The following is a 24,198-nucleotide window of genomic DNA, read 5'->3' as shown; positions in this document are numbered from 1 at the left end:
CGAAAGAGTAAGCAGGAAAGGGAGGGATGGAGATTGCTTGCAGGAAATGCTTGAATACAACATTGTTGTGATTAATTGCGCTACAAACAACTCAAGCCGTAAAGCATCATGGATTAGTACAACAATATAAATCACAAATGGATGCATACACTCATATACATCACCGATGGATGCATACACTTATACTCGTATCAATTTTCAATATTGTATTAGATGGACCCTTAGCATATATGTGTGCATAGAAGACCATTTCCTACATTGATCCCTGATTTCATAGGTAAATTATTCCGTTTCTCACATTCTAACATGTGAAGATTTAATGTACATGCATTATGGGCACATTATATTGCAGTTTATGACTAACTTTTTTAATGAATGCATGATACTTGTATATGGTCAAAGAAGGTATATTATCATTTTTGAATGACAACATTACTCTATGCTCCATTTTATCCTATATTAGAAACTATGATCACTAGATATTACATAAATATATTGCTCCATTATATCCTATACTAAAAACTATTTTGACGCAAATACATAATGCCAATTGAGGTTAGTACTTATGACAAGTGATGAAAACAATCTAATGGTATGAATGAGATCTTGTAAATTTTGGATATATAATATGGGTACTATGTTAATTGAGCTATTTTTCGAAGGGAATATTTTCAACTTAATTACTAAATACATACTTACAATGGTGATGTGATTCCCATCTATATGTATAATCAAGTTTTACTTTGTGTTAAAAAAAAAGCTTTTGCATAAGGTTAAAATTCGAATAGTATATATATTTGTTTAAGACTACCCATTGAGCTGGCTCCTATCCTTATATTGAACATGATAATGTTCATAAAGATTTTAGGAATACAAATAGATAGCATTGGCTCTCTTTTTAGTGGTTGGGAATGAACCCTAAAAGTACCCTAAAACGACTATGTATTCCCTTATTTGTAGCATGGAAGTGATCATGGTAGAGTGGCATAATCCCTATTTTGCTTTTTCCATAGGTTCTTTTGCTACTCATGGTTGGCGGATACACCATGGCATAGATCCGAATAGATATTGGTTTTTTGCTTCAACTTGCTTAGACTAGACTTTCCTTGATGATTGTTCGATTGTGCATGATGAGTAGTCACTCGCTTAATTGATGCATTAAGTGCAATGTTTTCCTTAAAGTTTTTCATACTATAGGATACGAGTTTGCTTATAGGGGTGGAAATAGAAGCTTGTTAACGCCTGGTGCATATTTTCCATTAGATGCAGCAGGATACTAGTTACAAAGTGTCTTTGCCAATTATTTCACTTGAATCATGCTCCTCTTATGCTTGAGTTTGTGGTCACGTATTGAGTTTAACATAATAGTCTACAGGATACTAGATGAGCACTCAACATAGTGGTTAGATGCATTCATTTCTAGTACGATAGAACTAATTGGATCTTGCCATTCGATTTGATATATGACATGATCCCATTCGGATATGCAAGTCCAAAGATACGGGGTCCTACTTTTAGAGCCTGAATGCCTGAAATAGGCAGCGCGTTTAAACGCGCTGCCTATTTCAGGCATTCAGGCCCTAAAAGTAGGACCCCGTATCTTTGGACTTGCATATCCGAATGGGATCATGTCACGCGCTGCCTATTTCATGCATTTAGGCCTCAAAAGTAGGACCCCATTGGTTAACGCGCTGCCTATTTCAGGCATTCAAGCCCTAAAAGTAGGACCCCGTATCTTTGGACTTACAAATCCAAATGGGGTCATGTCATATATCAAATCAAACGGCAAGAGCCAATTTAGATGATTTTCATGTCCATTTTCTCCATATATCAAAATTGTATGCATCAATATATACATATATGCATCAACATATACATACATACATATATATATATATGTATGTATGTAAGTATGTACATGCATATACATACATACAAACATCAAAAGTAAGACCCCATTGGTTTCCCATGTCATGCATTTTGTTGTCTCATGAGCATAAGAACAAGCACTTGTGTTCTTTACCTTTCTTTGCAATGGGGGTCTTGATTTTGGGGGGGTATGCCAAAAATTGATCAACAACATTATTTAATGAATATAGTTTTAGTTGATGGAGAAAATGGACATGAAAACCATCTAAATTGGATCTTGCCGTTCCATTTGATATATGACATGACCCCATTTGGATATGCAAGTCCAAAGATACGGGATACTACTTTTAGGGCCTGAATGCCTAAAATAGGCAGCACGTTAACGCGCTGTCTATTTCATGCATTTAGGCCTCAAAACTAGGACCCCATTGTGTTGCCAATGGCGTCCTACTTTTGAGGCCTAAATGCATGAAATAGGTAGCGCGTTAACGCGCTGCCTATTTTAGGCATTCAGGCCCTAAAAGTAGGACCCCATATCTTTGGACTTACAAATCCAAATGGGATCATGTCATATATCAAATCGAACGACAAGAGCCAATTTAGATGGTTTTCATGTCCATTTTCTCCATATATCAAAATTGTATGCATCAATATATACATATATGCATCAACATATACATATACATACATACATACACACACACACACACACACACACACACACACACACATATAGATATATATGTATGTATATACATACATATATACATACTTACATACATATAGTAAAATTAGGACCCCATTGGTTGCCTATTTCATGCATTTTGTTGTCTCATGAGCATAAGAACAAGCACTTGTGTTCCTTACCTTTCTTTGCAATGGGGGTCTTGATTTTGGGAGGGTATGCCAAAAATTGATAAACAACATTATTTGATGAATATAGTTTTAGTTGATGGAGAAAATGGACATGAAAACCATCTAAATTGGATCTTGCCATTCGATTTGATATATGACATGACCCCATTCGGATATGCAAGTCCAAAGATACGGGGTGCTACTTTTAGGGCCTGAATGCTTGAAATAGGCAGCGCGTTAACGCGCTGCCTATTTCATGCATTTAGGCCTCAAAAGTAGGACCCCATTGTCAACACAATGGGGTCACAATGGGGTCCTACTTTTGAGGCCTAAATGCATGAAATAGGCAGTGCGTTAACGCGTTGCCTATTTCAGCCATTCAGGCCCTAAAAGTAGGACCCCGTATCTTTGGACTTACAAATCCAAATGGGGTCATATCATATATCAAATCAAACGGCAAGAGCCAATTTAGATGATTTTCATGTCCATTTTCTCCATATATCAAAATTGTATGCATCAATATATACATCAATATATACATATATGCATCAACATATACATACATATATATATATGTGTGTGTGTGTGTGTGTGTGTGTGTGTGTGTGTGTGTATGTACATGCATATATATACATACATACATGCATACAAACATCAAAAGTAAGAACCCATTGGTTTCCCATGTCATGCATTTTGTTGTCTCATGAGCATAAGAACAAGCACTTGTGTTCTTTACCTTTCTTTGCAATGGGGGTCTTGATTTTGGGCGGGTATGCCAAAAATTGATCAACAACATTATTTGATGAATATAGTTTTAGTTGATGGAGAAAATGGACATGAAAACCATCTAAATTGGATCTTGCCGTTCCATTTGATATATCACATGACCCCATTTGGATATGCAAGTCCAAAGATACAGGGTACTACTTTTAGGGCCTGAATGCCTAAAATAGGCAGCCCGTTAATGCGCTATCTATTTCATGCATTTAGGCCTCAAAACTAGGACCCCATTGTGTTGCCAATGGGGTCCTACTTTTGAGGCCTAAATGCATGAAATAGGTAGCACGTTAACGCGCTGCCTATTTCAGGCATTCATGCCCTAAAAGTAGGACCCCATATCTTTGGACTTACAAATCCAAATGGGATCATGTCATATATCAAATCGAACGACAAGAGCTAATTTAGATGGTTTTCATGTCCATTTTCTCCATATATCAAAATTGTATGCATTAATATATACATCAATATATACATATATGCATCAACATATACATATACATATACATATATATACATATATACATACATACACACACACACACACACACACATATATACACATATAGATATATATATATGTATATACATACATATATACATACTTACATACATACAGCAAAATTAGGACCCCATTGGTTCCCTATTTCATGCATTTTGTTGTCTCATGAGCATAAGAACAAGCACTTGTGTTCCTTACCTTTCTTTGCAATGGGAGTCTTGATTTTAGGGAAGGTATGCCAAAAATTGATAAAGAACATTATTTGATGAATATAGTTTTAGTTGATGGAGAAAATGGACATGAAAACCATCTAAATTGGATCTTGCCATTCGATTAGATATATGACATGACCCCATTCGGATATGCAACTTTTAAGGTCTGAATGCCTAAAATAGGCAGCGCGTTAACGTGCTGCCTATTTCATGCATTTAGGCCTCAAAAGTAGGACCCCATTGGCAACACAATGAGATCCTAATTTTGAGGCCTAAATGCATGAAATAGGCAGCGCGTTAACGCGCTGCCTATTTCAGGCATTCAGGCCCTAAAAGTAGGACCCTGTATCTTTGGACTTACAAATCCAAATGGGGTCATGTCATATATCAAATCAAACGGCAAGAGACAATTTAGATGACGCGCTGCCTATTTCAGGCATTCAGGCCCTTAAAGTAGGACCCCGTATCTTTGGACTTACAAATCCAAATGGGGTCATGTCATATATCAAATCAAACGGCAAGAGACAATTTAGATGATTTTCATGTCCATTTTCTCCATATATCAAAATTGTATGCATCAATATATACATATATGCATCAACATATACATACATACATACATACATACATACATACATACATACATACATATATATATATATATATATCTATGTATGTATGTATGTACATGCATATATATACATACAAACATCAAAAGTAAGACCCCATTGGTTTCCCATGTCATGCATTTTGTTGTCTCGTGAGCATAAGAACAAGCACTTGTGTTCTTTACCTTTCTTTGCAATGGAAGTCTTGATTTTGGGGGGGTATGCCAAAAAATTATCAACAACATTATTTGATGAATATAGTTTTAGTTGATGGAGAAAATGGACATGAAAACCATCTAAATTGGATCTTGCCTTGCGATTTGAATACGACATGACTCCATTTGGATATGCAAGTCCAACGATACGGGGTACTACTTTTAGGGCCTGAATGCCTAAAATAGACAGCGCGTTAACCGTATCGTTGGACTTGCATAAAATAGACAGCGCGTTAACGCGCTGTCTATTTTATGCAAGTCCAACGATACGGGGTCCTACTTTTAGGGCCTGAATGCCTAAAATAGACAGCGCGTTAACGCACTGTCTATTTCATGCATTTAGGCCTCAAAACATATGCATCAAATAATGTTGTTGATCAATTTTTGGCATACCCCACCAAAATCAAGAACCCCATTGCAAAGAAAGGTAAGGAACACAAGTGCTTGTTCTTATGCTCATGAGACAACAAAATGCATGACATAGGTAACCAATGGGGTCTTACTTTTGATGTTTGTATGTATGTATGTATGTATATATGTACATACATACATACATACATTATATGTATGTATGTATGTATGTATGTATGTATGTATATGTATATGTTGATGCATATATGTATATATTGATGTATATATTGATGCATACAATTTTGATATATGGAGAAAATGGACATGAAAACCATCTAAATTGGCTCTTGTCATTCGATTTGATATATGACATGATCCCATTTGGATTTGTAAGTCCAAAGATATGGGGTCCTACTTTTAGGGCCTAAATGCCTAAAATAGACAGCGCGTTAACGCGCTGTCTATTTCATGCATTTAGGCCTCAAAACTAGGACCCCATTGTGTTGCCAATGGGATCCTACTTTTGAGGCCTAAATGCATGAAATAGGTAGCGCTTTAACGTGCTGCCTATTTTAGGCATTCAGGCCCTAAAAGTAGGACCCCATATCTTTGTACTTACAAATCCAAATGGGATCATGTCATATATCAAATCGAACGACAAGAGCCAATTTAGATGGTTTTCATGTCCATTTTCTCCATATATCAAAATTGTATGCATCAATATATACATCAATATATACATATATGCATCAACATATACATATACATACATACATATATATATGTATGTATGTATGTATGTATGTATGTATGTATGTACATATATACATACATGCATACATACAAACATCAAAAGTAAGACCCCATTGGTTACCTATGTCATGCATTTTGTTGTCTCATGAGCATAAGAACAAGCACTTGTGTTCCTTACCTTTCTTTGCAATGGGGGTCTTGATTTTGGTGGGGTATGCCAAAAATTGATCAACAACATTATTTGATGCATATAGTTTTAGTAGTTTTAGTACACATACATACATGATACATACATACATACATACATGTGTGTGTGTGTACATACATACATGGATGTATGCATGCATGCATGCATGCATACATACATACATACATATTGATGCATATAGTTTTACTAGATGGGAAAAATAGGCCCCACTCCGATTTTTGTGGAGAGACACAACTAGACAAATAGAGCAAGTCCAAGGGGTCGCTAGGGATAGGGACACCCCCCGGCAAATGGAGATGCCCAGTATGCAATTTTAGCACCAATTTTGGGATGTAAGCTGCATAGTCATGTCCAAAAAAAGTTGTCAATTCTTGCATTAAATGTAGGGTGGTGAATATATCCTATTCTGTCATGGGGCCGGAGAAGACGGAGGCAAAAAATTGAACCTCCAAAAAGACTTCTTTTACCGGTCTATGGGGACCGGCTCTTACTAGTGTTGAGAATGGACAAGACAGCTACTGTTGGTGTGATATGGGAATCTCCTAGTTTGCAATTTTAGCACCAATTTTGGGATGTAAACTGCATAGTCAGGTCCAAAAAAAGTTGTGTTAATTCTTGCATTAAATGTAGGGTGATGAATACATCCTATTTCATCATGGGGCCTGCAGAAGACGGAGGGAAAAAATTGAACCTCCAAAAAGACTTCTTTTACCGGTCTATGGGGCCCAGCTCTTACTAGCATTGAGAGTGGACAAGACAGCTACCGCTGGTGTGATATGGGAATCTCCAAGTCTCAAGTTTTGGGATACGTGAAATTAGATCATGCTAACGGTAACTCTAAGAGGTTCCAAAGGCAGGCAACATTCTTCATCATAGCTAACTCAAATGCAAGGCAGTGAAAATGCCAAGAGAGTTGCTAGGTAGCATTGATTTTGGAAAGGGATATGATGATACTTTGTTGTGTTATGTAGGATATTAATTTCCATTAAATTTGAGGCATGTTAGATATAACTTCATAAAATCCTAAGTCATCAAATTAATACATTACAAGTTCAAGCATAAATAATAGTCGTGAAGTTAATGCATTAAATATTCAAGCCTAAAGAAGAATTAATCAAGACCTAATGCACCGTACCAGAGACTTTGGCCTTACCCTCATTTCATAGACTTGCCAACATAAGGCCAAAATTTTCATTCTTAAGAATATGTGGAAAGACCTTACGTTTGGCCTACTTTTGGCGAAAAAATTTCATTCTAAAGAATAGGTGGAGTGAAATTGTGTTTGATAAATACAAATCAATGCTCAAGTTTGGACATAAATAAAGATACATGAATTTTTAGATATACTATTAAAGACAAATGAACATATAATGGGATGAAATCCTATTGATGATACATGAATTTTCAATAGAACTGTCATTCAAAAGATTTGATGGATTGAATGTAGCTTTAATACATTATCCCTTTTACAAGGGTGTTTGAGTTTGAGGCTTGAAACATATGAATGAATCTGTGTTGAAGCCTAGTGGTTTGTTAAGGATATGTGAAACTTATAGTAAAAGTACTTACAATGGAAGGGATTATATCAAGATCCTATTAAGGACATGTGAACATATAGTAGAATAATTCTACATAAAATCAGTGGATCAAACTTAATGGCTCAAAAGCAAAAAATGATGATGGTGCAACCTAGGGGCTACTCTACGGCACTATGGCAGCAATCTTTGTAGTTACTATCAAAGGTAGTGTAACTTTTTTGTCAAGGAAAGAGACGTGAACCACTCCACGTGACCTAGATCTATATGACCTAGGTTGCACCGACTTGTTTCTTTCATGGATAAAAAGTGACCCTTAGGTGATGCTATAGCACTCCCTTTTTTGGCCCATTGTTATAGCACAATTGGGGCCTTTTGACCTAATACTAGCTACCCATCAAATATTTGTTGTAGATGTTAGGAGTAATTACCAAACTACTAGTGGTAGTTTTGTCACCACCATTACTAATTTTATTAGAGTGTTCCTTAATGGTAGTTCTCCTACTACTACATACAATATTTTCAATAGTAGTCCTAATCCCAATGATAGTACACATAATATTATTACGACCGTTCAACTTTAATCATCATTATATCTATGAATGCATATATATAGGTCTATCTATATCTATACCTATTTATTCCTCATCCAAATACGTTTGCATTTATTTTTGGTGCTTTGCTTACTTTGAAACTAAAGATAATGTGATTTCATTATTGTTTGCATTCTTGTCAAACATGAGGAGCTGGAATGCATAAGAGTTGGGAGGCACATTATAATTTTTGTGCAGATTTGAGCCATTGAATAGCCTGGTGATTCTGATTGTTTTCTTTCTTATTAAATCCTTAATTTGGTTATTTCACACCGAACATCGCCATATCAATTCATATTTTTTTTGTTCTAGTAATGTCCTATCGCAGCATAGTCTAGGGTTGATCATACAAGATAAATGGGTGCTCACATTTAATATATTTTCGAGAGTCAGAGGATAGTGGCTATAGACTACAAAATCATCACTTTGAATAAATTTGGCGAATAATTTCTATTGCACTAACGATGAAAGAAATTTATCAAAGGCTGATACAAGGCTCAAAATCACACTGGTGCTACTAGGCTTAATAGTCATAGGCTAGTAGTAGTACTAGTGTATTTACTAAGTAGTGTGCGTGCCTCTCATCATTAAAATTCATAGTCTTCAAAAATATATGATACATAAGTCAAAATATTCTAATTAGTTTTATCATCCTAATGTTGAAACTGACTTAAATTCATAGTCTTCAAAAAGGTATAATACATAAGTCAAAATATTCCAATTAGTTTTATTGTCCTCATGTTGAAATTGACTTTCTCTTCCTTCATCTCCTATGAGCTTCAAACCTTTAATCCATTAATCTCTCAAATAGTAAGAATGGTCTTGTATTAAGAGGCGATGATATCTAAAGTGATCTACAAATACTAAGAATGGTCTTATATTAAGAGGTGATGATATCTCAAGTGTTCTACAAATAGTAAGAATGGTTCAAGTGTTCTACAAAAGTATTAGGTACCTCTTAGGGGCTGAAGGGAAAGAGTGATGATATCTCAAGTATTCTACAAATAGTAAGAATGGTCTTGTATTAAGAGGTGATGATATCTCAAGTGTTCTACAACTAGTAATAATGGTTTTGTATTAGGAGGCTCCAAGGGGGATGCCTTCGAAGCAGTGGAAGTATGCTCTGTAGTAGAGGGCCTGACCCACCGTGGACCACAGGTGGTGCGGGGTGCAGGAGGGACTCGAGCAACCCTAGGAGGAGGGGGAGCTCGTGTCTGAGGCAGTGCCTGTGGAGCGGAGGATCCTACTCCTGTTCTCTGTCGTAAGCTAGTACGAGCTGGTTGCTTTCTGGGCCTCTTTTTCTTCTTTGGGCAATCTCTGGCGAAGTGCCTCGAGGACCTGCAAATCCTGCACTGGTCCTTCCGACTTGCAACCTCGAACCTTTGGCGGAAGAAAGACCCATCAGGTCGCTGTAGCATGATGTGGTCATTTGAAATATTAGGGTCCTGGACAAGGACCCTAACTCTGGGTACCCCATCCATCCTGACCGCCTCAGCAGCTGAAGAAGGCTCGCCAGGAAGAGGGGGGATCTCTACTACCACACCAAACCTCTCGCCCGGTCAAAGCCCAATTGAAAGGGAAACAAAAAAATCCTCCTGTAGCCTAGAAGTAGAAACCCAGCCTATAGCAAGTCTCTCATGACATCTAGGGAACCTAGGCACACCTAAAAGAAACCTCGTCCCAACAAACGAACATCCTTAAGGTGGGGGACGAGTTCCTGGGGAAGCACCGCAAGCATCCAACCTCTAGCCTGTGATCTGGAGGGGTGTGAACCAAAGATACGTGCGAAGAGAGTCGTGGAACACTCATGCTCGAAGTCCTTTTGCAACTGTTGCGGCTCGTCTTTTGAAAATGTGACGGTTCTCGCGGCCGGTGTGTGCGGTAACAAATTGACTAAATGGGTGCCGATTCGTCAATCGAGGTGGGTAAGGCTGACTCAAATACAATAAAGAAACTCGGTCCGCTTTCCTAATGCCCAGGAGACCCCCAAAAAAAACGGGGGTACACCTGAAGGGAGAGGGTGAGGGAAGGAGGGAGATAAGAGAGAGAGCAAGTCTAGGTTGAAGGAGGAGGGAGGTTGAAGGAGGGGGATCTGGAAGGGGAAGAGGGAGGGCAGCAAGGGAGGGGACAGCAGGAAAGGGGGAGAAGTGAAGAGGACTCTGATTCTTTCAAGCTGGAAAAACAGCAAACTGAGTTTTTATTTCAGTTTCAAGATTGTTTTTCAAATGAACTCCCAGAGGAGTTACCTCCTGAGAGGCCAGAAGATCATACTATTGATATCATTCCTAGCAGTTCTCCACCTAACCGACCACCATACAGGGTGAGTGCGGCACAGCAGGAGGAGATCATGTGTCAGGTGAATGAATTGCTACAGAAGGGGCTGATTCAGCCAAGCTCTTCTCCATATTGTTCTCCCATCCTACTTGTGCAGAAGAAGGATGGATCTTCGAGAATGTGTATTGACTACAGGGCTTTGAATAAGATCTCTATCAAGAATCGATTTCCAATTCCACGCATTGATGATATCTTGGATCGATTAGAGGGATCAGCCATCTTCACTTGCATTGACTTGAAGAGTGGTTACCATCAGATACAAATCAGGCCCAAGGATGTACATAAGACTGCCTTCAAGACCACTTTTGGGCTTTATGAGTTTCTTGTTATGCCATTTGGTTTGACCAATGCTCCTGCTACCTTCAATCGTATGATGAATCGCATTTTCAGAGAGCACAGGAAGTTTGTGGATACATTCTTTGATGACATTATTGTGCGCTCGAAAGATGAAGAGGAGCATAGGCAACACTTGGTAGTTGTATTTGCAGAGCTCAAGAAACACAGTTTACTGGTCAATACCAAGAAGAGTGAGTTCTTTATGCCAGAGATACATTTCTTGGGACACATCATCTCACAAGATGGAGTGAGGATGGACCCCGCCAAGATAGAGGCAATCAAGAATTGGCCTCCATTGAAGAACTTACATGAAGTTCATAGTTTTCTTGGCTTGTGTTCATACTACAGGCGCTTTATTCCCTATTTTGTTGAGATAGCTTCACCCTTACATGCTTTGCAGAAGAAGGCAGTGCCTTTCCGTTGGGTAAAGAAAGAAATTGCAGCATTTAATGAACTGAAAGAAAAGCTATGCTCAGATCCTGTCATCATTTTGCCAGACTTGTGAAAACCTTTTGTTCTTCAATGTGATGCAAGCGGCAATAGTGTTGGAGGAGTACTCATGCAGGAAGGCAAAGTGGTTGCATATGAGAGCAGGCTGCTCCGAGATGCTGAACACAACATGAATGTATATGAGCAAGAGTTGGTAGCTGTAATTCATGCTCTTACTGTGTGGAAGCACTATCTTTTGGGTGCTGATTTTTATGTGCAAACTGATCATCAATCGCTACGATACTTTCTCACTCAGAAAAAGTTATCAGAAAAGCACATGAGATGGGCAAACTTCCTTTCCATTTTTCATTTTCAGATTGTACATGTGGCTGGAAAGAAAAATGTAGTGGCCGATGCACTTTCCAAAAGGCCACGTACGGAAGCTATGTCAAAGAAACCACAGGTATCTGCAGTCGCCATTAATGAAGTAATTTTCTTGAAAAAAAAAACAAACTGAAATACTTGGTCAATAATGACCACATGGAATCCCTCCATAAAGGATTGGATACTTGATCATCTCATCCTCCATAAGAACATAACTGATTATCATGACTAGTTATCATAACTCAATTCCCTAATTGAAGATCATAAAATCAAGTGCATGACTATCAACTTGCCAACTCTGAACAGACCACCCTCAAATAGGGTATGATTTTGAATCTGTCATGGATCTAACTCTTCAATTCATAGAAGATATGCAAGTAGTCTCTGACACTTCTCCTCTTTGGAATAAGCTGCTCAAACCCATAAACTGGATATAATAACTTTGAGATTCTTTTGTCCTAGTACTATGTATCCAAAAGTTTGATGAGACCAAACAAATGTTGGAAAGGTCACCTCCCCATCTGTAAGCCCCCATATGAGGAGAGCGTGGGAGAGGGAGACCTAGGGCAAGATGTGCCCAAAAGAAGAGTGGGTACCTGGTTGATCTGCAGGAGCATAAGGCGGAGCAGAGGACAACAGCAGGGACCCAAGAGAAGAGGCTATGAGCTCACGGATGACATCAGCATTAGTACGGAACATCATGCTCTCGACCCAATCCGATAAGCCTCCTAGGGAACAAACTCTCCCTCTGACGAACTCATATAGACTCATCACACCCCAAATCAAAGTCTCTAGAATCTGCATCTCCTGTACTGTCATGATCATGCAGAATCGTGGGACAATATCAAAGGCCTTCTGAAAGTCTATAAAGCAAGCGTAGACTTTCTAAGCATCTGGACCTCGCCTGTTCAATGATAGCCCTCAGAGTAAAGATGTGATCTAGAGTGGAATATTGAGTATGGAATCCTACCTGTTAGAGTGCCCGCTACCCCCGAGCCTTTGTATGACTACAGATCTCCTCTCTAGTACCGATCCATAAATCTTAGCCAATGTGTGGTCAATCATGAGGGTGCGGTAATCCCGGTATCCATGGGGTCTCCTGCTTTGTGTATCAATACATAATGGTAGTGCTCCAAGCAAGTGGGAAGCCGTGGCATACAGCATGATTGAACATAGGTGCTAGAACCGGAGCCAAGACCTTCTACACGTGCAAAATGCTCAGTCCATAGGCCCTCATGATCCTGTGCTTTCCGGTTGTGTAGCCGACGGAGGGCAGCCCGTACATTCTGTTTAAAGAACAAGCGATAGGTAGTGGGCATGGGCATAGGACATATCACGTGGTGCCTGCATCACGACATCAGAGAGAGAGAGAGAGAGAGAGAGAGAGAGAGAGAGAGAGAGAATAAACAAAGGGGACAAAAAAGTCATCATTGGGCCACCAAGACTTTGGTTAAGGTCATGGGTTAGCCTATGGTTGCCCTAGGGTTCCGTAAGAGGGGCGAGATAAATCCTCTTGCACACTAAACATAGGTATGATTGGCCTTTGTTAGGGGCCTATACTCATGGTGGGTAGCCTTTGATATCCCATAAGAGAAGGACAAATAAACCCTCTTGCACAGTCTAAGTGGTATGCTTGCCTCTCTTGCGGGGGGGCCCACACCCACACTCACGAAACATGGGTAAGTAGCACAAGCAAGCAATGTGGGTGCGTGACATTAAAAATTATACTTGGAGGAGGAACAAGGCGGCATGGGTGCCACGAGCATCAGCCTTTTCCAAAAAAGACTATAGGCGAGAGAAAGGAGAATACACCCAATCTAAGTATGGTGAGAAAAACAAAGCAACACAAAAACAATGGGGCCCAAGAACAGTGGTCCTTTCCAAAGGGACTATAAGGCTACGCCCAAAAGCTCAGCTCAAAGTATGGTGAGAAAAACAAAGGCATGCATTGCAACACAAAAACAGCCCACCAAAGATTATTGTGGGATTAAATTGGAAGACGTTAGTTAGAGAAACTCGAAACGTTTCCACTAAGAGATTTAGGAAACTAGACATGAACAATCACACTAAGGAATTCAAGATTTATAAAACCTATACATGAAAAATGAGAGATCCCACTCAGTGCTGTAGTTGGGCTTCACTTCAACTATAGAATTAGAAACAGATTTTTGCAGCTATTAAAGAGGATAACCTTCGATTGATATTGTTGATATAAGCAATGATTTCAGCTGCCTGGTATGCTCTTTGAGTGATTGATGGCCATATCCAGCAGCTTCCTTCGCACGCTCCCATCTCCCTCAATTGAAGTGCGGCTTTCAAGGCCTGTTTCTTCCCTTCCTCCGATAATCCACTATCAATATTCGTTTTGGCGACGGGGTTGGTATTAATGATGCCCATCTTCTCAAATTCGGACTCACCCGCTCGCACAAGATAGTACCTTACGAGATACCAGAGGAGAACGCAATTTGAATAAGCGCATTCAAGTGACAATATGTGACTCCAAAACACAGCGAAGTACCTTCCAAGGGAAAGCTTACATGTTGTTGAGCTTCACAGGAGGCATCTGCACCAAACCAGCGTGAGCTACTCCAACACCGAAGATGTTTTCCACGCTGGCTCCTATTTTCCACTCTTCCAAGCATGGTATGCCACCGAAACAGAAAAGGGTCGTGAGAGTCCATGTCAGAGCAGCGCGAGCGCCCTGTCGAGGCACCCAATTCCATTTTTCGTCCCTGGCTCGGGAAGAGTCAATCCCGGAATAAGGCAGGGCATTTTGGGGAGCCTGGAGAGAACCAATTGCTGGCTTGGGTGTCCAGTAATGGTGGTGAGAAATTGAGGCTGCAGGGATTGTGAAGGTGGAAGAACCACAGCTAAGGCGTGGCCACAGCATTGTGGCCATGCTCGCCATCAAATTGGGCAAACTAGTTTCGAAGGAAGGGGATGGTTTCCCAAGTGCCAAAAAGTTTCATGAGCCATTGTGCATTTCCAAGGGACAAAAGTTCCATGGCAATGGCTCACCCCTCCTCGTGAAGCCCCTTGCTCCCTCTCAATCCACGTATGTTATGCCCCTCGTAGATGGTTGTGTGCGTGGTGGTTGTAAAGGCACCGTCTAATGCGAGCTGTAAGGAGAAAAAGGGCTCCTCCTACCCTATCCGAGTGTCCTACTTGAGCTGGCCAAAACCACTCCCCCAGGTCCCACTAAATATCATGGAGAGGCCGGCCCTCTCACAGCCAAAGCTGCCAAACTACCCCCTCTAAGACTGATAAGATTATGTCTGGATCAATGTGCCAAACCTTGCCCAAGCAGCCCATTATCCTGATCCGATGTGAGAAAGAAAAAAGGCCTCACTCGTGTGCCCCCGCATGACCACTTGACTAGAGCTCCCTGCATAAAGAGCTGAGACCCCTCTGATCCACCTCTCCAAGAAGCCAAATCTCTGCATGGTGCCCTCCAAGAAGGACCACTCGACTCTGTTATACGCCTTCTATCATGATGCCCTCCAAGAAGGACCCCTCTATCATAGGCCTTCTTGAAATCCAAGAGAAGGATGGCAAGAGGCTACGACTCCTCCCTAGCCCAATCCACTGCCTCCCAAAAGGTGAAGATCTACTGCATTCATGAACAAAAGTAGTATGTGTGTCATGAATGATATCAGGCAGATGGAGCCTCCACTGTAAGCTCAAGACCTTGGCCAAGGTCTTTATACGTGGTATCCAGTATAGTGATTGGTCTCCACTGACGAATGTCCAATCTACCCCCCCCCCCCCCCGGATCAGGCAAATCCAGCCTCAACTCAAAGATTGTGGAAAGGAGCCTAAGTTGAAATCTCCTAGCAAGCCAACCTAAGCGGAGTAAGTATGATACACTCCTTCAAAAATAGAGGGCTGCTGACTTTCTTTCCTCCCCGACCACGAGCTTGTAAGAGAATCCTCTTCCAAGAATTCCCTCTAGAACTCTCCCCCTAGCCCTGTGCATGCCATGTGGACCCTTTTGGATGCTAAGTGTCCTTTCAAAGGACCCTTAATCTTTTGACCCCTCTTGTCATCCCTCTATAATGCTAGGCCTATTAATTCCTAGATGTTAATCCGTCCGTCCACCGTTGCACTATCAAGCCCTCTTGGTTTTTCGCCTCACCACCATAACCAAGCTTCTGACTTTCGTGATTATGGTTGACGTAACATTCCCTTCCCCTTAAGAATGGTTTACATCCTCTAAAACAAAATTGGGAAGCCTCCTCTACCCTTTTCCATGTTGAACTCTCTTCAGGTCTATCTTTCCACTTAACCAAACATTCTAGCCATATTGTATGTTGCGTTCTTTTTTCTTGTCTATCTAAAATTCTTTCTGGTTCATGTGGTATAGTAGTAGATTCAATGAGTTCAACTAGGACTTCATTTCCAATGAGATTATCATCATCTCCTAACTTTTTGTTTAGCCTACTTACATGAAATTGGATGCACTTTGCATCCCTCTGGCATGGCTAATTTGTAAGCAAGTTCTTCAATTCTCTTACGTATTATGAATGGTCCAAAATACCTAGAAGATAGCTTTGGACATTTACCTGTCTTTAGGGATTCTAAAGATTCACGTACCCTGAGATAGACTTTCTCATTTGCTTCAAACTCCAACCTTCTACGATGGGGGTTTGCATGACTTCTTGCTCTATCTTGAGCCAATCTAATGCTATCTTTAGCTAACTTAAGCATTTGATTCACATCCTCAAGAAAGTCATGGGCCTGTTGAACCTTCCCTTTTTCGAGTTCAACTGCAACTGGGTGGGGCTCTAGGATAAAATCCATACATAATCATGAACGGACTAAAACCTGAGCTGAATGTTTGGTATTGTTATATGCAAATTCTAATATGGGCAAGTATTGTTCCCAATTAGTTTTTCCTTTACTTACATATGCTCAAAGCATATCCTCAATGACCTACGGTAGATTGCTAAAGCTTTGAAAAACAGTTGTATTGATAGTCATGATGGACAATAGGACTAGGAGATCATGAACAATCGTGCTCTAATACCAATGATACACTCCTTCAAACATACAGGGTTGCAAACTTTCTTTCCTCCCAACCATGACCTTGTAAAAGAATTCCCTTCCAAGAATTCATCCCTCTCCTTCCATCTTGGAATTCCCTTTAGAACTCTCCCCTCCCCCTAGCCCAGTGCATGCCATGTGGACCCTTTGGATGCCAATTGTCCTTCCAAAGGACCCTTAATCTTTTGACCCCTCTTGTCATCCCCCTATAATGCTAGTCCTATTAATTCTTAGACATTAATTTTGCACTGTCAAGCCCTCTTGGTTTCCCACCTCGCCATAACCAAGCTTCTAAAAGTTGTGATTATGGTTGATATAACATAGAAGATTCTTCCAAAAACACCAAAAGAAACTTAGGGGTCAAACCATCCTCCCCAAGGAACTTCTGAGGAGGGGGCCTCAACTGCCGTCGACTCAAACTTTATGGGACTATTGATAGAAGCTGCCCCAAACTTCCTCTCTCATGCTACAAGAGTCGCAACTCCTCCTTAGGCTGAAACAATTACTTGATAAAAGTCCATGATCAACTCAAGGATGTCCTGAGGATCCATGCACATTTGCCCCTATGCATCCCACAACCACTAAGCTGAGTCCCTATTGATTGTGGCCCAGTGGTTTGGAAGAACAGCCTAGTTATCCTATCCCCATGTTGCACGCATCTAGCCTAGGAGGATTGGTACGAGAACTTAGCCTGACAAACCTCCATGTCTGCAAGGAAGGCCATGCACTCTCATATCAGTCTCACTGAGCCACTGGTCGCCTGGTGGATGCTACTCTTTGGGTCTCTTTGTGGATGCTAGGTCACAATGCAGTGCTTTCTCCCACTCTTTAAGAGCACACCTCTATCTAAGGGCATAGGGTTTAGGGTCCAACAGGCAACCACACCGTGTGATAATATTTTCATAAAGGAGCTCAGTAGTACTTTTGGCATCAACTTTGTGTACTGCATTTGCCTTGGCCCATTTAGTAAAATAATATGTTGTCAAATTATGTACCGGGATTTTGTTCCTTTAGTAGCAAGATGTATGGTCCTACAAAGTCAATTCCCCATTTTTCAAAGGGTTGTTGCACCATGACTGTGTCCCCCCCTTCACGGTGACGCTGTGATTCCTAGGGATCCCACTACCCACAAGAGCATAAGGTCATTCTTCCTTCCATCAAACATACATTTGATATAGTGCTAGAATCTCCCATAGAGTTGAAAGCTTCAATTGTGGCAGATGATCATCTCTGATTGATTTTAGAGAGCCCAGAGTCCCTTTCGAAGATGATTCTTCTTGAGACCATCGATGCAGGAATACTTCACAAAGACGGGAGATATCTGGGTTACCAGGCTATGTCTTCATTGCAGGAAGATGGTCCACTTAGCTTGGGGCCGCACTAGAGGTCAGAGTTAGAACCCCCCCCCACACACACACACACAAGATAGATAGAGATAAAAGAGGGAGCCCTCCCTAGACTCAAGGAAGCAGTTACATTCCTATCCATAAGAAGTGTGGAAAGAATCAATCCGATCCACTCAATGCATTTGTTTTGCTCAAGGGGCAGTTGAAACAAGATTGGATCCAGCATTTGGTCATCTTCTTCACAAAGAAACTCGATGGTATATCTGGCCAAAATTGTAAAGTTCCCCACTTATTGGCAACAACATCAGTAAAGAGGTGCAAGAAAAGGAAGTGGCTCTACCACTATCACCAAAACCTCTTGAGGATCTGGCCACCCATGTGGGCACAATCCCAATCGCCTCCTCATGCCATATTGCCCAATGAGGATTCACCAGAGGAACAATTACCTCTGATGGAGGTAGGGAATGAGGAATTGCCATAGGAGATGCTACAGCTTGGTGCATAATCGCAGCCAATAGATCTCCATCAACAACATAATTAAGAGCTAGAGGCTAAGCACAACTCAGCAACATCATGGCATTCAATGAGCCACAAGGGGATCTATTGCAAGATAACCAACAAGACTACTGCACCAAAGTGTCAGAACTACTGATGGAGAAAACCATAGACAACATTGTAGGGTCATCAAAGTGGATGCATGGGCACCTCATGTATCAAAGATTACGATAAAACTCATCTCCATTTGCCATCCTCCAACATCAAGCCAACTAAATGCTCCAAATGTTGGAAACATTCATTAGCTTGGCCAAGGAGGAGCATACCCGAGAATTGGAACAACAAACTTTAGCAGACATCGAAGACCAATTCCACGGAATCGAGATAGAGGTCATAGCACTTCATCCTAAATAGTCGAGAAACAACTTGACGAAGTGCCGATGAATCAAGCTCTCCAAAATCAGGAGATAACAGTGCTTAACATGACTTCCGCCCTCTAGTAGAGACACATACAATTGTAAGCGTGGCAGTTCATGCTACAACAATCCTACAAAGTGGAGGAACTTGTACAAGCTAGGATCGCACTAGTCCAAAAAGAAAAAGAACTCTAGGATTGCCATGAAAAGCTTGTAGAGATGCAACAGTCTCTGCTGGCATGCACTTTCTGTGTTGAGGAGATCACAAGGGAATGCCTTCTACTCACAGAATAGCTTGCCACAAATTTATAGGAAACCAGTGCTCAAGCCCAAGTCTTGGAGCAATGGTCAAGTACCAGTGAATCCATTCCTCAATAAGAACAGGTCACCTTATAGAGGTACATATACATCGATCTACCATAAGTATAAGGAGAAGTATGATGAGCTTCACTTCCACAAGTTTTACAATCTCAAAGCTTGAACTCCAATTGCTAGTGCAAATCAATGTGGCAATGGATGACACAATAAATAAATCCCCACTACAGTGCATGACCACACTTTACAAAGAGCTTGTGGCTGCTCTACAAGTAGAAGATCATCTCAGAGGACATGCAATAATCCAATGGAAGCAGCTGCAACTCAAGATCCTATTTGCTCATCCAAAAATAACATGGGAACATTCTATAGGGGCAAAATCCTTGCCCAACATTTGTCAAGACTTATCAAAAGATGTAAAATATGTATTTTTCTTGTCCATCCATGCAGGGTTTACTACACTCAAGACACCTATTTTCACTGCATATGTGTGCATCATGGGCAGTCCTTCCCTTAGGGTCATCAGTGGTCTACTATTGCTACTACAAAGACCCTCATTCATATCTACAAGTAATGAGATTTCCACCATCCCATCTTGCAGCTAAAGACCCCATCCCACCAAGAAAAAGAAGTGTCAAAGAATGACTTGGCCTATCTCACATCTAACTTACCATATCTTACCACTCTATGCCAATCTTGCACCCATAGTATGGCTCGATCTTTGATGTGACCTTCTTGGATGAATACCCCTGTGCACCTCCATGCCTCAAAACCCATCCCAAGTTCTATGCAATACCATGACATCTCCGTTTGGGATGCCAACATAACACTTTGGGTGAGAACCATACCATTAATTGGCCCATTGATCGAGCCATACTTTGGAGTGGAATGGAACATCCAAGGCACATTGATCTGGGCACTCTAGAACCATGACGCACGCATGCAAGGGAACATTGACCACATCCTATTGCATATCTTTAGCAAATCCTTGGAATATACGTCTTTAGGTTCCCAACCACATTGACTGCCATCTATGTTGGAGTTTTAAGCTAGGTTACATCCTCATGGGTTTGTTCTCTTGTTGGAACGTAAGGTTACTAGCCAGTGATTGGCCTGTACAGGGAAATGACTGCTGATTGGTTCGTGAGAGTAAAAGAGACACTTGAGTCTTAGGTCAGCGAGTGCATGAAGAGACACACACTGTTGTGGGAGGCCAGCAGGGATTGGTCCATGCAATCGAACCTTTTGGAGATTGGTTGATCTATGCCTTAGTATGCCTCATGTAAGCATTGGAGCTAGTCTCTCTGTCAAGGTTTCATGCCTGTAGGTGTCGCAACATTGAGCAACTACTCATAGCTTAAGTGTAGGAAGCCTTTTATTGTTTATAAGGCCAACAAACTGAGTATGGGTGAGGCCAATAGATATTCCAATTGTATGTGTCCATAGTCGAGCTCAAGAGATTAATCAATAAACGTTTTATAACTCAAATATTGTCTATCATTTGTAGAGAGAGAGAGGTTGATTCACTATTGTGCAGAGTGAGAGAGTTCATCATTTTGTGCACTGCCTTTATATTGCATGTGAGAGTTCCTTGTTATTTGAAGTGCTTGTGATAATCGAATTCCATCAGTGGTATTAGAGTGGTGTTTAGTAGATCTCATGGGAGTGGTTGTGTGAATCTGCATGTCATAGCAAGCGTCAACATTCTCCTGACTATTCTGGATTAGTTTTATTTAGCATCAAGGTCTAAGTGTAGTTGGGCAAAGACATTTATGCTGCAAATGGACCATGGGCCATCCCTAGATTGGGTGAGTACATTGGGAATGGAAATCATCCCAAGAGGTAAAGTAGCCCGATACCTAGGCACCCCTCTAGGCCTAGATTTAAATCTACAACAGAGGTTTGAGTGGTTCTGAAAGAAGGTGAAGGAAAAGTTGCGAGCCTGGTCCGGCATTGTGTTGGGTTGGAATGCTCGCCTCCTAGTGATTCAACACATCCTTGCTGTATTAGTAATCTACACTGCCTCAATCTGGCATTTCTCAAGAACACAATGGCTGAAAATCGATAAAATTTTTCACGCATTCCTTTGGGCTGAGGAGCATGGGAAATGCAAAATGCACTATGTGCCTTGGGACCCTTTGAAGGCCCCAAAGCTGTAGGGAGGGGTACGGCTGCCTGACTGTCGGTTGCTGTAGAATGCAACCCTCTTTGCAAATGGCTCCCATACCTCTTTGAGGGGTGCGCCCTGGGCATCCATCTCCAAATTCTTCATTGAGAACTCCAACACGAGGTGGACATGAAACTGGTCAAATCTCTCCTAGTATGATAGGTTATGCTTGTTCTTCCCCCTGCTAATACAAAGGTCTGATTTAATTTGAGGCTTGGTCCAAGCCTGGAAGATATGTGTGGAGCTTTTATCATTTGTGAAAGGGAAGAAAGGGCCTAAGAGGTGATGTGAGCGCCTCAAGGAAAGTGTGTGGTGGAGCAAGGCCTAGGGAGGGAGAACTGTTTTCGGAGAGCAAGGAGCTTATATAGGAAAGGGATAAGAACTTGGGAGGATTTGTGGGATCCTAGGGGGGCAGATTGGATTAGGGTGGATCAACTCAGATTGAATCTAGCTCTAACAGATGGGGAGGTGGATCTGTTGCAGGCTATGATTGATCGAGTTCCCGAATCGTGGCCCTCCAATACTGTCCCCTCAACAGATTAGAGATCTAACCAATGGGTTGTGGGGAAGACCCCCCCTTGCAAGGTGAATGCTAGAGGCTTGTACAAACACATGCTAGATATTGAGTCCCGAGTTGGTGATTGGAATAGGAAGTGGAACCAAGCACAGCCCGACATGGTGGAAGGCCAGATGCACAACGATTTGGAAGGATTTCCTGGTGGGTAAAGCTAGGTTCGTCATGTGGAAGGTGTTGTGAATATGTGGCTGCCGATTCGGGGAAAGCTAGCAAAACGCCTACAAATTAACCCCATGTGCAGAATCTGTGGCAACTCTCCTGAATTCATGAGACATCTTTTCTAGGGCTGCCCCATCACATGGGAAGTGTGGCATTTGGTGGAGGGAGCTGTGAAAAAATCAGGTCTAATGGTGTAATTTAGCATTCGGCCAAGGTGGATAGCCGCATCCTTGGGGACACATACAAGCGCCCTTCAACGCTAGCGGTGAGTTGGCCCCTCATAAGGGCGGCGGTGCATCTAATTGTGTGGGAAACCAAGAACAGAGTGATCTTCAAAGACTAAACGCAGAAAGGCTTCATGGTAAGGTCCATTGCGAAAGAGGTAGGCACATACCTCAAAGATCTTAGCTTCAGATCTTAGCTTCATCACGGTAGGCAAGAATCCAGTATTTAATGCTACGTTGGAAGAGGTGGGAAGGTTCATGGCACCGTGACCCCTACAATATAACCAACATTTATTTTTTATTTTTATTTTTTAAAAGGATTTCAAGTAAGTATTAAAAAAAAAATTAGTCAAATTAGCATGATTGTGATCTACACTAAAGCTTCGAATATGTCTTGCCACCTTGAAATCTGGGTAACACATGAAAAAGTTACATGATTATGAAATTTAAGTGTATTGTTTAAACCCCCCACTGCCCCCTCCCACCCCCCTTGGGTCTCACATATTATAAAAAATATGTACAAATCTTAAAATCTTTCATATTTTTAAAGTATAAACCTTATGTTGTGGTAGGGAGGACTAGAGATTGTCATATTTTTCCCTTGCATATTTAAAAATTTTAAAGGAAATCCATGCATATTATATATGGACCTTGTTTCCCCATACCCTAGATTTTGGACGAGGGTAGTAACATTATACACCTTGAGTTAGCGCCCTAGGTCTACAAGTCCACACATGAGTGCTCTATTAGTGCTTTGAGAGTCCATGCTTAACCATAATTTTTTGTCACATCATAGTAATCTACATTTTATTCGAAAAGAAACACACACTTGAATTGTTATCATGAGAGAAAACACAGGATTGCTATGAATATCTTGCTCATAGTTGTCTTTCTTTGACAAGCCTTTGTTATATGATTAAGATTGAGTTAAGATTTCAATTTGGCTCACAAAGCAAGGTGGATTTCAACTTCTCTCTACAAACTTTGGTTAAGTGGGTTCAACAAACTTAGAGGATGTTTATTTTGCACTCTAGGGAGTTGTGCAAGCAAACAATGGTTCTATCAAAGGTTGTATTTACCTTAGTGAATGTTCTTGATGATTGTAAACCGAACGTTCAGCTTCAACTCTCTTTTATGCTTTGCTCCCCCGTGTGGAATGTTTGCAAATGAACCCACAAACTCCACATAGCTCAGCATCTTCTCATTTGCATCAGGCAAGTTGATGAACGCTGCTAAGCTGGTCACCTCGATTGAAGGCACCTTGATGTCCTATAGCAGTAGCACCTCTTGCACTTCGTCCTCCTTCCTTTCATTTCTCTGCACACCCACGCATGTAGAAGGGGAATGGATTGATGTCGAGCTGCTATGCCAAATAGGAACTTGAACACTCTCTCTTAAGGCTTGTGAATTGTGGCTTGATTCTCTCTGGCAATGATGAATCTAAGGATAGGAAATGGAAACACTAGAGCAAGATGTACATACGAACCAAAAAGTC

General features: G+C 41.1%; 1 protein-coding gene across 9 annotated transcripts in view; it reads right to left on the bottom strand.

Annotated features, from left to right (window-relative positions):
• Positions 1–14,940, bottom strand: part of LOC147905840 (Phosphoglycerate mutase family protein) — an 82,945-nt gene extending 68,005 nt beyond the window's left edge. For 7 of the 9 annotated variants that reach the window (XM_087381989.1, XM_087381995.1, XM_087381959.1 and 4 more), the window contains exons 1-2: positions 14,499–14,939; positions 14,153–14,398 (exon numbers count right to left, since the gene is read on the bottom strand). In XM_087381989.1, coding sequence (XP_087238115.1) covers positions 14,153–14,398; positions 14,499–14,869 — 617 coding nt within the window. In that variant the 5' untranslated portion in view covers positions 14,870–14,939. Of the gene's footprint in view, positions 1–14,152; positions 14,399–14,498 lie in introns of all 9 variants that reach the window. The other 2 variants (XM_087382003.1, XM_087382013.1) reach the window with 1 other exon arrangement.
• Between the last annotated feature and the right edge of the window lie 9,258 nt (positions 14,941–24,198).

Source organism: Dipteris shenzhenensis, chromosome 1, assembly GCF_047967505.1.
Source record: "Dipteris shenzhenensis isolate YYH24624 ecotype China chromosome 1, Dip_SZ_1.0, whole genome shotgun sequence".
NCBI lineage: Eukaryota > Viridiplantae > Streptophyta > Polypodiopsida > Gleicheniales > Dipteridaceae > Dipteris > Dipteris shenzhenensis.
This window is presented reverse-complemented; position numbering and strand designations above follow the sequence as displayed.